This window comes from Notamacropus eugenii, chromosome 1 (genome assembly GCF_028372415.1).
Source record: "Notamacropus eugenii isolate mMacEug1 chromosome 1, mMacEug1.pri_v2, whole genome shotgun sequence".
Taxonomy (NCBI): domain Eukaryota; kingdom Metazoa; phylum Chordata; class Mammalia; order Diprotodontia; family Macropodidae; genus Notamacropus; species Notamacropus eugenii.
Genome location: NC_092872.1, coordinates 515089709 through 515106020, shown reverse-complemented (window position 1 = coordinate 515106020; position 16312 = coordinate 515089709). Strand labels below are relative to the sequence as shown.

Here is a 16312-nt window from a genome sequence, read left to right as displayed (position 1 = left end):
TAAGCTAAATTAAAAATTGGACAACCAGGATGATTGAGGGACTTCAGTCATTTGAGGATCGTTTGAATAATCTGGGGATATTTACTTCAAGAAAAGAAAACTGAAAAGCAGGAATATGTTGGAGCCAGTACCCAAGACAGTTTTTCAATTTTTTTGTGTGAATTTTTACACTTTGTACAAATCAGGGCTTGATTTAATGTTTTTCTACCTAGACCCAAGAAAGAGTGGTGATAATGCAGATTAAACTAAAAAGTGTACCATGCAGACAATTCTTTTTTGTTATTGTTAATCATTTGGCTGCACAGACTGCTTAGAAGGTACCTAGTACCAGTCTAAGTATTTAAAGGGATGTCATGTGGAAAAGAGAAGAGACTTACTGTGTTTGGCCCCAAAGGGAAACACCAGGAACAATGCATGAAAGCTAAAGAGAGACAAATTTAAGTTTAAGGAAAGGGAAAACTTGCTCACAATGAGAGTTAAGAACTGAAGTAAGTCATCTTGGGAAGTAGGGAGTGAGTTCTCCATCATAAACGTTCTTTAGGCAAAAAGTTAGACCCACACTGGCAGGTGATTTGAGGGGATACTTGGACTAGGTGGTCTCTAAGAATCAGTCCTTTTGTGTCCCTCCCTAGAAGTATTAGGATGAAGGTCTCCCCTCTAGAGATCCCTGGGCCTCACTTTCCTCACCTATAGTGTCTGAGGTTGCTTCCAGCTCTAATTCTAGGATTCTATCATCTGGGATCCCTGATAGGTGGTCATATATACACCAGGACTAAATCTAAGTCTGTCCATCTATGACTAGCCTCATCATTTTATAGGTGAGAAAAATGAGCACAGGAAAGAGAAGTGACTTACCTAAGGTCACACAAGTATTAAGTGACAATCACACAGTGGACAGAGTGTCAGGCTTAAAGTCGGGAAGGCCTTGATTCAGAACCTTACTGGCACTTACTGGTTCCTCTTACACTCTGTTATTTTGTAGATTGGGAATATAATAGCACTTCACAGGGTTGTGGTGAGAACTGAATGAACGACATGTAAAGCCCTTAGCAAACCTTAAAGCACTGTACAAATGCTAGCTATTATAAATCTAGGGCAGGTGGGTGGTGCAAAAGAGAGCACTCTGGGCTTGGAGTCAGGAAGAACACTTACTAGTTGTGTGACCCTGGGCAAGTCACCCTGTTTGCCTCAGTTTCCTCAACTGTAAAATGAGCTAGAAAAGGAAATGATAAAGCACTCCAGTATCACTGCCCCCCCCCAAAAAAAACCCAAATTGGGTCATGAAGAGTCAGACACAACTGAACAGCAATAATTACAAATCTGAAACTGGAAAGGACCTTAGAGGCCATATGATTCAACCCCTTCCTTTCACAAATGAGGAAACCAAGGCTCAAGGAGTTAAATTTGTTTGCCAAAAATGTCACACAAGTAGTAAGCATCAGGGATAGTATTTGAACCCTAGACATCTGATGTCAGAGCTCCTTCCGCTGTACTCTACTGCCTCTGACTCTACAGGTTGTTTGGTTAGCCATAAAGTCAGTTAAAAGAAAACACAAAACATATTCGCTAAGGACAGATCTTAAGCCCTTAAATCCCAAGACCCCTTTGGATTTATAATGCACTTATCTCTTCCAAAGGTCCCAAAAATGCTTCCACCTACCATGATAACCCTAGTTCCATTCTCACATCATCTCTAAGCCATAAGAGAAGGGTAGTTCTAGATCTTTCCTAAGCCTTAAGACATTTATTTCACAGCAAAAATTTGACATCTGCACAAGCCAGTCCAACTTCAGGAGTTCTTTGGACTGATCCTTGCTACTTCTGGTGATGGGCTGACTAATACAATTATGCAAAGTTATGTGCATAGAAAGTAACATCTTGCACTCTAATTATTGGCCAAATCTTGGAAAGAATTCCTGTATAATTTTCCAGAGTAATCAATTCACCTCTTTTCCTTGGCTTGATTAAGGTTGTGGGCCAATCTGAGGCCTTCTTCCCCGCCCCAGGCCCCCTCACCCCAAATAAACAGAGCTCTGGATGTCGTTAGCTACTCCAACTACATTCAAAAAAATCTGTTTCGCATAAAAGGACAAATGAGAATAAATATTCCCCCATCTTTAATGCACTAACTACATTCTTTTCCACAGATTGTTCTTATTATTATTTCTCCATTTGAGAGGAATTTGAACACAGTATTCCTCCTTCAGTTCATGATTGCAAAGAGCTAAGGGGCTTGGAAATCTGACACAAGTTGGTAAGCTCTGAAAATGTGGCAGCTTCTAAGAATTCGAGACGGTCTGCTTTGCTCTACCTATTTACCCTGCAGCCCTTCCCTCACCCTGACCTCTTGATTTGATATTTCTGGTTTACGTTGCTCCCTTTCCAACTCTTATAAATAAAACATTCAGCAGGGTAATCATGCCCTGGACAGTGCTGAGCAGAGACCAAATATTATCTGATAAGGAAAAAGAGAAGAAACTACCTCGTAACCAGGCCTTTCTCTCCTTCAAAGAATGGGCAAGCGTACATTGTAATAATTTTTTTTAACCTTCAACCATTACTGACCTACTGTCAGTAGACCAAGAATTATCCTTTATAAATACAGAACTATAGACTTATATAGGGACTACAGAGGCCATCTAGTCAATTTCCTCATCTTACATATAGGGAAACTGAATCTCAGGGAAGCTGTAACTTCCCTACTGTTATATGAAGGTGGGATATGAATCCAGCTCTCCACCACCACCACAATCCAGTGTTCTTTCCACTGCACCACACTGCTCTCTCCTAGAGTAATCTGAGGCCATCCACATACATTGTTAGGACCAACAGCATGCAACCAAGAAAACAGCTGGTCATGGTTAAGGGAGTCATTTGGAAAGGAGCAGAGCTGACTGGACTATGCAGTTCAACCATGTGATCCCACCCTTGCTAGCACCATGCCCTGCCTAATCCTACACATTTTGGATACACTATGGGACTATGGTTGAAGATGTATTCCCCCTCTCCCCTCCCCTTTTTTCTTCCTTCTGAACTTTACAATTTGTCTTGTAAAGTAATGTTGTCCACTAAAACCACTATTTCTGGCCTATCTGGAATTGGGAGAAAAAAAAAGTGCTTCACTTTAAATTTATTAGAAAATGGAGGCTGGGGAACTATAAAAATAAGTCCATGTTATTACAACAAGCAGACAGAAATTGTAGATTGAGCTCTGGCGAATAAATGATGGACTGAAACATGACCATATGTGGTGAGACCAACACCTTTGCCCACATAGTGAAGTTCTCCCCAACCTTTTTTGTAGCAGAGGGGAGGGTGTTTTTGATTTGGGATGGGGAGGGGGGAGGATGTCTTGTTTTAAGAATAAAACCTTAACATGCTTCTTATAGAATACGTTGGAAAGCTAAGGACAGCTTAGTTTTAATTGCATCCCTGCCAGAAGGCAAGCCCTTTTTCAGAGTGTGGTGGTGCAGAGAATTCAAACCCAATGGGGGAGAATACCCTGGGATTGGCATTTCTTCTGGTAGAGCTACAACTGTAAATTTATTTCAGGATGCGTGAGCCTCCAAAAATTCGCCAGCCCCTGCAGTGCTTACAAGACCACAGCCACATGAAGAATGAAATTAAACCCCATGGAAATCTTTGACATTTCTAACATTATGCAATATTTGGGTGAAAAGAAAGACAGGAAGATGGGAGGGGTACAGGGAGGAAGATATCAGAAAATCTCCTCTCCTTCCCAGAGCCTAACCCAGCTATTTCTAGCTCCATGTCACCATCACTTCATGGACAGTTTTAAGAGCCACGAAAGAGGACTATTATGTAACTCCTTTAAAGTAGGAAATTAGGAACTCTTGAATGAATTCTGTTACTGTGCTTTAACTTCTGAAAAGTTGGGAAAAGACTACAGTTCTATTTTGAGGTGGGCAAATCCATCTTATGACTGCCCAGAAAACACCACAAGGTTTGATGTATCACCGAAGGTTTCATAACCAAAACAGCTCAAGTAGTTTGAACTGCTGGAACATTTAGTTTCTAAATCCTATTAGCCTGAAAATCAGAGGAATGACTTCCTCATTGCCAATTATTCAAAAATGCAAATGTTTGAGATCAAATAAATATTCATCTTTTTTTCTTTTAAACTGAGTCCAGCAAAATGTTCTGGTCAACAGGATAAAAAGGGAAGTCTGTTTCTAAGGGAGCTGGTGCCGGGCACATACATAAAGCAGAGTTGCATGAAACTTTTGGACATTTGGGTACTCTGGGCCTAACTGGTTCTTGAAAACATGAACAAATAAATTTGTTTCAAGCCTCAAGCTCCTCCTAGTGGATAAAAACAAAGAGGCTCGGATTTACTGAGATTTCTTGGGTGACAATTGCAGGGAACTGGCCTCCCAAAATATTAATACCTCAGGGGGACAGCAAGTTCTTTTCATTCATTTTCAGATCTAGAGAACCTCATCACAACCTACAATAGATCTCTGCCTGGAGGAGAGAGGGCAGCGAGCTATTTAAATAAGTGATTTGTTGTTGATGGCTAAAGTGCTAGACTTGGCTTTCTGGAGAATTGGATTCAAATCACGTTTGTGACTCTTACTTGCTGTATGGCCACAGGGAAATCACTTAGCCTTTGGGTCTCAGTTTCTTCATCTGGAAGATGGGGCCAAAAAAAATCTGTACCATTTCTCTCACAGAGTAGCTGTGAGACGCAGATGAGATAATTCGTAAATAAATGCTTTGCAAACTTCAAAAAGAGAACGTCACAACCTTGTAAGTTTTCCGATCCACATCACGTAGTCTGGTTGTTTAAGCATTTGCATTTTGCCAATGAGAATAGAGGACAGCAAAACTTGGAGTCAGGCTTTTATCCTGGCCCCTGAACTTACTAGACATGTGACCTTGGACCTCACCTTTGTGGACTTCTGTAAGACAGGGGTTTCAGACACAGGCCCGCTGTTGGCCAATTTGTAAAATTAGAGGATTGAAGTTTTCTAGCCCTTTTTCATCAGATCACAAATTAAGAGCATTTAATCCATTCTCTTCGTTTTACAGATGAAGGAAGCTTAAATGACCAATCCAACAACCTCTGACTGGAAGGCAGCGTGATACAGCAGGATGAGCACCAACCAGAGTCAGAGGATATGGATTCAAATCACACTCACCATAACCTTGGACAAGTAACAACCTCCCTGGAGGCCTCAGTTTCCTCAACCACAAAGGAAAGGAATTGGACCAAATGGCCCTTGAGGCCTCTTCTCCTAATTGATGATCCCACATGCAGGACTCTTTCCACAGTACTCCACGGCCTCCTAATGCCTTTCCTATGATCCTAAGGACTCAGACTATTACTCTGTGAAAAGGGAACACTACTTATACTATTATGAGAAAAGGATTTTGTGAACTACAAAATACTCTGTAAAAGTGGGTTGTGTAGAACACAAATAATCATAGATCACATAGACACAAATAAACATAGATCACTGGAAGGGATCTCTGAAGCATGACCTGCTCCCTTTCCAGATAACAAAACTGAAAGCCTTATTTTTTAAAAAAAATGCACAATATACTGCAGTGATTAAAGAGTTGCAACTACCACTGGATTCTTCAGTCATGGACCAAACTACAGGCACTGGTGGCCACGTTAGGAATCTCACATTACAAATGACTACATCTTTAGAACAACAAATAGGGGATTTTCCATTTTGTCTTAGTTAATTCTGTGGGATAGGTAGTATGAGTATTATAACTTGCCCCCTCCCTTAGCTGGTGGCATCAAATGGGTTAAAATGACTTTAAAAAGCTAGTATATGACAAAGGCAGAACTTAAACTCAGGTGTTCTGCTTCTAGGAGCAGTCCCCGCCCCACTATGCCTCACTACCTCTCACACTCCATTTCACAGATTTAGAAACTAAGATTAAAGCAGGTTTGAGACCAAGCCACAAGTTGGCAAATGAAGGAATTGGGATTCAAACCCTTATTTTCTGACCCCACATCTAGTGCTATTTCCCTAAATTCACAAGAACTATACAAAAGAGACAGAGTTCATGCTGAAACTGATGCCAATGAACCAATTTAAATAATTAGGTGGTCACTCTGACCCAAAACCTAAAGTAAGATGGTGCTTTCCATCATTTTCTTACTAAAGTGAATGAACTAAATTCAAATCACCAACAACTGTGTATATAAAGAAAACATGAAGTTGCATAAAATTTATTTTTTCACCTTTTTTTTCACTGACATCAATCCCATCCGGACCATACAAGGGCACTGAACAATAAATAGCTTGCATTCATTTCTCACTGAAGTCAAGACCTTTTAGAACTTGAATAAGCTATTTACATCATGTGTACTAGGTGACTGGTACAAAACATCGGCATCACAATAAATAGTTATCCCCACAGCAGGAATCATATTTCCATAAAAATTAAAAGGATCTTTAAAGGCATAGCGTACACAACTTTTATTAGGCAACAGGAACGAACCAGATTGGCAAACAATAAAAGAATAACTATATTTGAAACGCTCAAGATCACAAGTATGTCATCATAAGTTTTAAAATTTAAATCATTCCGGATTTCTTGTTAAATTAAACCATATTGTACCAGGATTCCCCTCTAATCAAAAAACCATGTGCTCAAGAATACTTTGCAATGAGGTTTTTTTATACGTTTATATATGTATATATGTATATATAATATATGAAGAGACATCAATAAGGAGATCTTGGAATTCTGGATGAGTTTAAATCCAATCTCCCTTCCCCCACTACAAACTGACAAACTAGACGCTATTTTGGCAGCACTCATTTCTGCTGCCACCATCCGGCCCTCACAAGGAAGCCTGATAATACTGTAAGACGCTGCATGAAGATATTCATAGGTTGTTTGTCACACCGGCTAACATCATCAAGGACAGGGTGCACAAGCAATGTTACCTTGGCATGAAAAGGTAATGTTCATAGCAGTGGTGTCATTGTGCAATGAGTCATGTTTGTTTTCACAAACTCACGGGATTAACAGTTAAAAGGGGCCTTAGATCATCTGATAGAGTCTCCCCATTTTCCAAAGGAAACTGAGGCTCACATTAGGAGAATTGACTTGGCCAAGGTCACACAGCTTATAAAAATATCACAACCGAGATATGAACACAGGTCCTGACTACAAATCCAGTGCTATGTCACATTGCAGTTATCTCCTTTCAAAACATAATCAAATCCTTCTCACACAAAAAAGGATAAAATTAAGAGAAAATATTTCCTAAGAAAGCTATGCAGGAAAGGTAAGATTAAAGAAAAGCAGGAGATGGAAGGGAGGAATAAAATCTTCTATATTCATAAAAAAAAAAAACCTTGTCTTCTTAAATGGCATCATGGAATCATAGAGGGAATCCAATTTTGATACACTAGAAATGAAACATTTAGCAATGAAATCAGAAATGATAATCTCTTACTTCCCTCTTCCCTCCAAAAAAGAAAGCTCTCATCTATGGATGGAAAATGAAAGAAATCATATTAGGAGGGAGAAGACCTTAGAAAACAACTCAGAGGTCTTTGCTTTCAAGTTAAAATGAAGAATATGAGACAAATATTTTGGGGTGAAGTCTTAAAGCTACTTCTCACAAAAATTTGAGCCTAAGTGACCACTATACCCCAATTCTAAAAATTAAAAAATAATAACATAAGTATGAAAACAAAATCTTGTCTGAAGAAATAGGCATTAGGATTTCCATTTTCCATTGAGTGCAAAATTCAAAATTCATTGAAAAGTACTTTCTGTTACCTAAATTTCCAATAGGTAATAGTAGCATGGAAACGTTTAGAAAATACATATCAGTATTCAATGTGACTATTCCAAAAAGGAGAGTCTAATTTCAAGGAAACCAGCCTAGAAATAATACACAATATGTGAAATGGAGGGGAACAAAAAGATAGTACTCTTCCAACTTCTCCTCTGCTGTTGTAAAACTGCTATGCTCTCTTCTTAGAGAAAGGACATCTGCCTATGCCCCCAGGTTCTTTGCAACGAAGCTCCTTCATAAGAAAGGCTAGGATTTGGAGGTTAGTTGCTGGCCAGCCTAATGCTAAACACTCCCAGCCCGCTCTCAAGTATAAGGAGGTAAAGATACTTGGGTGCACGCGCGTGCGCGCACACACACACACACACACACGCAGACACACACAGACACATACACACACACACACACGCACGCACGCACGCAAGCATCCAAAATGCCAAGAATAAAAAAGTACGAAAGAAATAGTGGTTTATGCCCCTGATTTAGGTTTGGTCTTTTTCTAAAAACAAAACAAAAGAAAAATACCCCTAACAAACAAAACACAATCTTCCAAGACTACTGTGGTATTATTATTGTTCATTTCAAGAGAAAAGATTGCTTTGCAATGCTAACTAAGCACATTTACTCTGCGGTGCTAACTGACCAAAGTGTCCCTTGGAAATCAGTGACACTCTCGAAGACGTAAGTGCAGTTGTGCCCAGAGACAGGGGAAGAGCTTGAGGTTCCTTCTAGGCTGGTCATTTTAGGAGGGAAACACTAAAAAAAGAAAAGTCAGCAGAGCCAGAAAGAAGGAAATAGAACCTTGCTTTGCAAGTTTTATTGACCCAGGGGGCTCTTCTACAACACAGTACAGGAGAACAATCAAAATGGCCTGCTTCTCAGACTGGCCAGAATCCCTATGTGAAGCCTGCAAATGCTGACTCTTTTCCCTTTATGGCATAAGACTTAATTTTTTTCAATATGGATTACACAGCAGCAATTGAAATGAGGCCAAAAACCAGACTCCCACCCTATCTATATGCAATATGTAGAATGGTCCAATTACTGAGAATGGTCAGCAATTCCTAAATGGTCCTTAAAGTCTGACATTGGAGCGCAGAAGGCTGCCATGTGTTCTCACCAGAGTAAGAGACAATTTGTTCCTTTCCTACGTGGGATACTTGGGACACTCATTACCAATGGTCTCCATAAAAGCCAAACTAGATAACATGATGGGAGCTGGCATGCATGGCATTTTGCCAAATCCCTCTGCTTCCTTAGGTCAGGATTCCTAAATCTATTAAACACTCTTTCTTTCCCTTTCTTGTTAAGTATCAGTTCTAATGTCTGTTATAAGCCTCATTTTTTTTCTACACCTGAATTAAGAATTGTGTCCCTTGATGAAAATGGGGGATATAAAAGAAAAGGCCCTAAAGAATTGAAAACCTTTTACATGGTAATCATGTCTATGTTCCCTTTTGCGGCATCCAATTGAGGTTCCCAAGAGGATATAACTCAACCTATGTCTCCTAAGTATGATTCCATCTGCCTTGCTTATTTATGGAAAAGAAAAAGATTACTCAATAGTCAAGCTAGTTTTTGAAGTAAATGAGATATTCTCTAAAATTAAAAAAAAAAAAAGACCAATGGCTTCTATCCATTTATCTAATGAATCTTCAATGTTCAACAAAACTTTTACATGAGAGCACTGCTGCATATAACACCAGTTTCTTCAAACATGATGAAGTTTGGTATTTTCAGTCTAAGAAAGATAGGCTCAAATGGGTCTCTGGGTCTTACAGGTAGACTGAGAGTTGTGTTAAAATGACTGAATCCAAAGACCTCATGACATCTTATTGCAGGTTTCTCTTCCTACTTTGAAACTGTGAAAAGTTACTTTCTTGGTATTTTTTAAGTGTTTGAATAAATGTCACTAGTCTCACAAACCCATTCAGTCTTTTTCTTCTTCATCATATCCTTTATCCTGCTCTGCAAACAGCTGGGTTAAGAAGGTGTAAACAACAAGTCTGGTTTTCCAAAGCAAAAGCTCCAAATCATCCAAACTTAAGGAAGTAGAAATGGACTATCTATTCCTGTCAGCAGTTTACTTTCACTCTTTCAGATGGAATTAGAGCTTGGTCAGGTGCTAGAAGGGTAATGTTGAAAGTACAAACTGCTGGACAGATGTACTCTAACCCAGAGATGTCAAACATGGAGCCGGCAGGTCCCACGTGGCCCACAACAATTCCAAGCATGGCTGAATCAGATTAAAATAGAATTGGGAAATAGATAACAAAATAAATAAAACACAGATAATACTTATGTCATTTTCTAAGTCAAAACACAGTTTACAGGGATCTTTATGTATGGTGTAGTGGTCAACATTTCTATTTGAGTCTGACACCACTGCTCTAAGCAATACAGGGAAACCACCTATTCCAAGTACCACCCTGGTTAGTGGGTGTCACCCTGGGATAGTGATGGGATTGGGAACTAGGCAGTGGTAGCTTTGTTTCTTCAATTGGGATATCCAGAATCAATCTCACTTTACCACTGGAGGTTTCACTTGAGCAAGAATATGAAGTCAAGATGTTAAGTACATGTTATTAATGAAGACTCATTCATTTCTTCCCTACTGCACAAAGTAGTTAAATTTAAAGGAGTGATTTTAAAACCCAAGAATTCCTTTGCTCTATGAGAGAATTCTTCCAAATGTCTTATATCACTCTTTGAAACAAGCCATGTTTCACATGAAATACTGCTGTATAAAAAACACCCCCCAGAACTCTCAGCCCTGGCAGGAGAGAAATCTTTACCACTGGCTGCTTTTCAACAAGTATGCCTTCAAATTGGTCTTCTTGAAGCACATTCCCATTCCCAAAGTTGTGGCTGTAGCCTTCTCTCCACTAAAGTTTTCTTGCTTTAAAAAGTCACTGATGAATGGTAACAGTGTAGGAAGCCTCAGCTTACTGTCGGTTCATCTTCAATAATTCCTCTTAATAGGAAACAGATTTTTTTATGTAAGTGAAGAGTGGCAGCTCTTTGACCTTTCCTTTTCAGTCTCAGAGGATTTGAGCCACATCTGCCATATTGTCTAAAGAATTAGTTGAGTCTCTTCTCACACTGTCGACACATTTAGAGGCAGCTCAGCAGTAGATTTCCCACTAGAGAACTCTGCTGAAGTCTAGGCAAAATTTTCGGAGGGCCACTGTACCACTTGATTTTTAGATCCACCACAGATGATGACAACACCATTTAAAAGTCATTGATTAGGTGGCTGGTGAGGTTGAAAGGAGTACCATGAGCACTGGACCATAGCAGAGTATAACCAGATCAGGGGTCCTGACCTGGCAAATTCAGTTCTGGATTATTCTGTTGAACAATGGAAAGGGAAAAGTGACACCACGAGATTGCAAGCAGATTTCTTTTTAAATAATTTTATGTGACACTCACAGTCTCCCCCCAAATGTACCAAGTGCCACTATTTCTCACCAGGAAGACAATTTTAAATAAAAATAAAGCAACATTAGGACAATTCTAAACCAAACCAAAACACCTCCTTGCAATCTTCATCTTATTAACAACTATTGCCACATGATGACCCAAGTCATGGTCATTAAGCCGCTTTCATAGTGCCCATCATGGATATCTTGGCCAAGCCACCAATTTTCTACATATTCATACCCACTCAATTCAATGGTAATTGAACAGTGACAAAACTGACCCAATGAGATGCTTGTATGTACCCACCCCACCCCAATTACTCTGCAAAAGGGTTCAGTTAATTGAATTTGTAAAGTCTTTTCTCACTGAAGCAGCACATACAAGCAATTACTGCATGATCCATACACAACTATCATAAGTAGTCGTTAATAGGAGTACATCATCTTTTTCCATCAGTAATGTGCAAAATAAAGGTTCTCGCCGACAGATGAACAGGCTACGATGTGAGCTTCGAGTAACTTGGAGGAGAGAATCGTCTTCGTAGGTATTTCAAGACATAAAGAGGAAGACAGCTGACCAAGGTAATGACCGTGACCTTCCACAAGAATGACACAGTGGCAATGAAATAAACATCTGCAAGAACAACAAAAAAAGGAAGACATCACTGAACCAGTTTCAGTGTTTTCTGAATTGTGCATGACACAGGAAAAAAAAACAACCCTATGCTACCCAAAAGGAAAAATGTACTACCTCCTGATATCTGTATCCTTCCTCCCCCTCTTCAGATAGTCTTCCTAGAATTAAATCTGCTTCCACTGATGGTTATATAAAGGTCATTAGTCATTCTCTTTTACAGGCAGGCCTTCAAAGACTTCCACACTTTAGCCCAACCTACCTTTCTAGCCTTATCTCATATCATTATTCTATACATACCTTATTCTCTGGTCAAAGAGAATACTCATTAACCTCCAAACAGTGCTTTTCTGTCTTTGCTCATTCTAATATCTTTTGCTGGGAAATCTCACCCAGCCCCATTTATTCCTATCAGAATTCTACTTCTTTCAAGATCTAGCTCAAATGCACCTTCTACATGAAGTCTCCTTGTTTTCATGTGCCAGATTTGATTGCTTCCCCATAATACTCTATAAATATCATTGGGGCTATTTATTTTTCCTAGAAGTAATTAGTTGTGTATAACTAAAATATAAATCCCTTGAAGATAAGGATCACATTTTCTTCTTCTTTTTATTCTCCATAATGTCTTTTTTTTAATTAATTAATTTATTTATTTAACTTTTAACATTCATTTTCACAGAATTTTGGGCTCCAAATTTTCTCCCTCCTTGTCCCCTCCCCCCACCCCAAAACACTGAGCATTCCAATTGCCCCCATCACCAATCTGCTCTCTCTTCTATCATCCCTCTCTGCCCTTGTCTCCATCCTCTCCTCTGTCCTGTAGGGCCAAATAACTTTCTATACCCCTTTACCTGTATTTCTTTCCATAATGTCTTACATGTAATAGCTACTCAAAAACAAGTGAGTAGGGCTCACATTTCTACAATATTTGAATGTTTGCAAAATACTTTCCCTACAACACCCCCATGAGGTGGTTATTTGCAAGCATATTTTTTTTTCTCCCATTTTCTAGGTGAGGAATATATACTCAGAGAGATCATGATTTGTCCAAAGTCAAATGACTATAAAGTAGTAGAACCAGGACTAGCACTGACTTCCCAGCCCCCTTGGGAATGCTCTGCCCAAAGGACCACACTGCCTCCTCACACTTTTTGCTGCACAGCAAGAGTTTCTCTGGGTGTTTTTTTTCTAATTTTGGGAATTTTCTGGCTTGAGAGTCTGTCTCCTTTGAATTCTGAAATTATATTCAGCATACTTAAATTCAAAGAGATGAACCTATTTCCCAGCATTTCCTTTTGCCAGTTTTGGTTCATGAGAAATCTTCCACCTGCACCAGAAATAAGTTCAAAGCAAGTTGAGCTACTCATGGGTTGGGGATCTCCCATAAGGATCAGTTTTGTACAAAGGAAATGGGGATACCTACTTCTCCCAGTACAGAACACAGTGATTCATATTTATAAATTTTCAGAGAAGAGGAGTGACATCTTGTGGTCCTCAGCAGTAGGTGGAGAAAACTCCAGTGAGGGAGATGAGCTGCAACCAGATTAACCTAAACAATGGCATGCCCTGTCTTGTTACAAACCTAGCATAAGAGGAAATAGGAACCCATTGTTTAGATGCCTTCCGGTTTAGATAGAAGAATGCCAGAAGCATCCCCTAGAATCTAGGTCACCTTCTAGAGTCCAGCTGAACTGTCCATTCCTCCAGGACAGCTTTCTCAGACATCTCAGCTCATACAGATCTCTCCTTCCTAGGGACTCTGAGAGTCCCTGTCTATAGGGACACCTGCTTGTCTCTTCTGTCGTCTTACCATTCATCCTCTCCTGCTTTAAGGTTGTTAGTTATCTCTTTATGTAATAATTCATTATATTTATTTATCATTACCATTAGCCATTGCTTGAGGGGCTGCAAGCTGCTTCACAAACATTAAGTCATATTGATCCTCACAACAAATAAATAAATATCTGCTCATCCCAATTTTAGAGATGAGGAAATGGGAACTCAGGGTACTGAAACTGAAATCAAGCAATCAATAAGCATTTATTAAGCACTTACTATTTGCTAGGAACTGGGTTAAGGACTGGGTGTACAAAGAAAAATTACAACGATTCCTTTTCCTCCAGTCCACATTCTAATGGGGCAGACAACATTCCAAAAGCCTTAATACTGCACCAAAACTTTTGGGACCCACTCTATCAATCAGAATGTACAAGACAAATACCAATTTGACAGAAGGTAACCTTAGAGGGATGGCTCAAGCAGCTGAGAGGACAGAAGAGGAGGGAAACACAGGAGTGTAAAAACCATCTGGGGGAGACAGTATTTGAGCTGAATCTTAAAAGAAGTTGGGGATTCTTTAAGTCAGAGGTTGGAAGGGACAACATTCTAGGCCAGTGCAGACACAGAGTAGGAAGATGGAGTATTATGCGTACCCAACAGCCAGTAGGCCAGTGTGACTTGTCCTTGATCGTCCAGCTAGTAAGTAGGTATAACCAAGGCTCAAACTCAGGTCTTCTCTTTAAATCCAGGGCACATTCCACTCTTTCACATTACCTCCAATTGTGCTGTAAGATCCTCAAAGCATAGGGACATGTCTTAGACTTCTCTGTGCCCCACATCCTGCTGAGAACACAGTTCTTCTCTCACTGAATGAATACTGATTTTTGACACATCTGGAAGTTGTTCTAAGCTTTCTAGCTTATTGTCATTCAGTCATTTTTAGTCATGCCTGACTCTGTGACCCCTTTTTGGGGGTTTTCTTTGCAAAGATAGTGAAGTGGTTTGCCATTTCCTTCTCCAGATCATTTTACACATAAGGAAACTGAGGCAAACAGAGTTAAGTGACTTGTCCAGGGTCACCCAGCTAGTAAATGTCTGAGGCCAAATTTGAAGTCAGGAAGATGTCTTCCTGTGCTACCTATTCATAGAGATGTCTTCTTTTGACCAGAATTAACCCCTTCTTGGAGTCTTATTAGGCTAATGAAAGAGATGATTTTCAAGAGTTCTTCTAAGTAAAGAAATAATAATAATAGCTTGCTTTTAAGTAACACTTTATTGTTTACAAAGTACTTTGCATGTGTTATCTCACTTCACCCTCACAAGATCTGCCCTGGGGATCCCTGGATCTGAATCACAAACAATGGGAGGTAAAGCAAGAGGTCAAATACAAGCCAGTTCAGTGGAAAGAACACAGGGTCTGGGTTCACAGCCTACCTCTCTTGTTTCCTAACCTATAACTTTTGCATGTCATTTAACTTCTCTGGGCCTCAGTTTCCTCAATAGCAAAATGGGGCGGGGGGGGGGGGGGGGGGGCTTGGCCTCTAAATGTTTTTTTTAGCTTTAATCTATGATTCTATGACCCTAAATCCATCTTCGTTGTCCAGCTGCATTATTTATAGAACTGGACTTAATTTTTTGTTGTTCAATTGTCTTAGCTCTGTCCAATTTGCTGTGACCCCCATCTGAGGTTTTCTTTTGGTTTGGGTTTGTTTTTTGTTTTTTTTTGAAGCAATCAGGGGTTAAGCAATTTGCCCAGGGTCACACAGGTAGTAAGTATCTGAGGCCACATTTGAACTCAGGTCCTCCTGACTCCAGGGCCTGTGCTCTATCCACTGAGCCACCTATCTGCCCATATTTAGGATTTTCTTGGCAAGAACGGGAATGGTTTGCCATTTCCTTCTCCAGCTCATTTTACAGATGAGAAAACTGAGGCTAACAGGGTTACATGACTTACTCAAGGTCACACAGCTAGTAAGTGTCTGAGGCTAGATTTGAACTCGGGTTTACCTGACTCAGTACCCAGCACTCTATCTACTACACCATCTAGCTGCCCCAGACTTAATAGAACCCACCTAATAAATCTAAAAAACAGGAAGATCCTTAGGCAACATTTTTGAGGCTATGGGAGACAAGCACTGACTCACAATAAAAGAAAATGCACACCTGTCTTTGATCTTGGGCGTCTGAAATAACCTGTGGCTTAAGCATTTAATAGATCAAATGAATCTGAGTTTTTCTTGCACTGGCCTGGCAACACTGGATTACCACAGGATTATCCACAGTAAAACACAGTGAATACTGGGCCAGCTAAATGACCCACATGCTAAAGGCTTATGAAACTGGGAAAAGAGAAAAACTTTCAGATTTTAAATCTAACTGCCAATCAGTTCTCATATTACTATCACCTGAAAAAATTTCCACCTCTCTTTTTGGAATGACTTTAATTAAGATACCAGGGACACTGCTCAAAGCTGCTCATAACTACTATTCCCAGAAGATCATGCTACAACCTTAAGGTGATCATCTTTGGAGTAGCCTAAGAGATTGATTCATTCAACAAACACTTACTGAGTGGCTACTGCATTCCAGGTACTGTGGAGCTTATAATATATTAGGCAAGGTCTATGGCTTCATGAAGCTCAGAGTCTAGTAGGGGAAGAGCCATGTATACAAATAACA

At 39.8% G+C, this 16312-nt stretch overlaps 1 protein-coding gene across 8 annotated transcripts in view; it reads right to left on the bottom strand.

Annotated features, from left to right (window-relative positions):
- Positions 1–6195: 6195 nt before the first annotated feature.
- The window catches only part of ATP9A (ATPase phospholipid transporting 9A (putative)), a 156359-nt gene continuing 146242 nt past the window's right edge, over positions 6196–16312 (bottom strand). For 5 of the 8 annotated variants that reach the window (XM_072633539.1, XM_072633535.1, XM_072633540.1 and 2 more), the window contains one exon: positions 6196–11851. In XM_072633539.1, the coding sequence (XP_072489640.1) occupies positions 11715–11851 (137 nt within the window). In that variant the 3' untranslated portion in view covers positions 6196–11714. Of the gene's footprint in view, positions 11852–14286; positions 14477–16312 lie in introns of those variants that run through there. The other 3 variants (XR_011972344.1, XM_072633536.1, XM_072633537.1) reach the window with 3 other exon arrangements.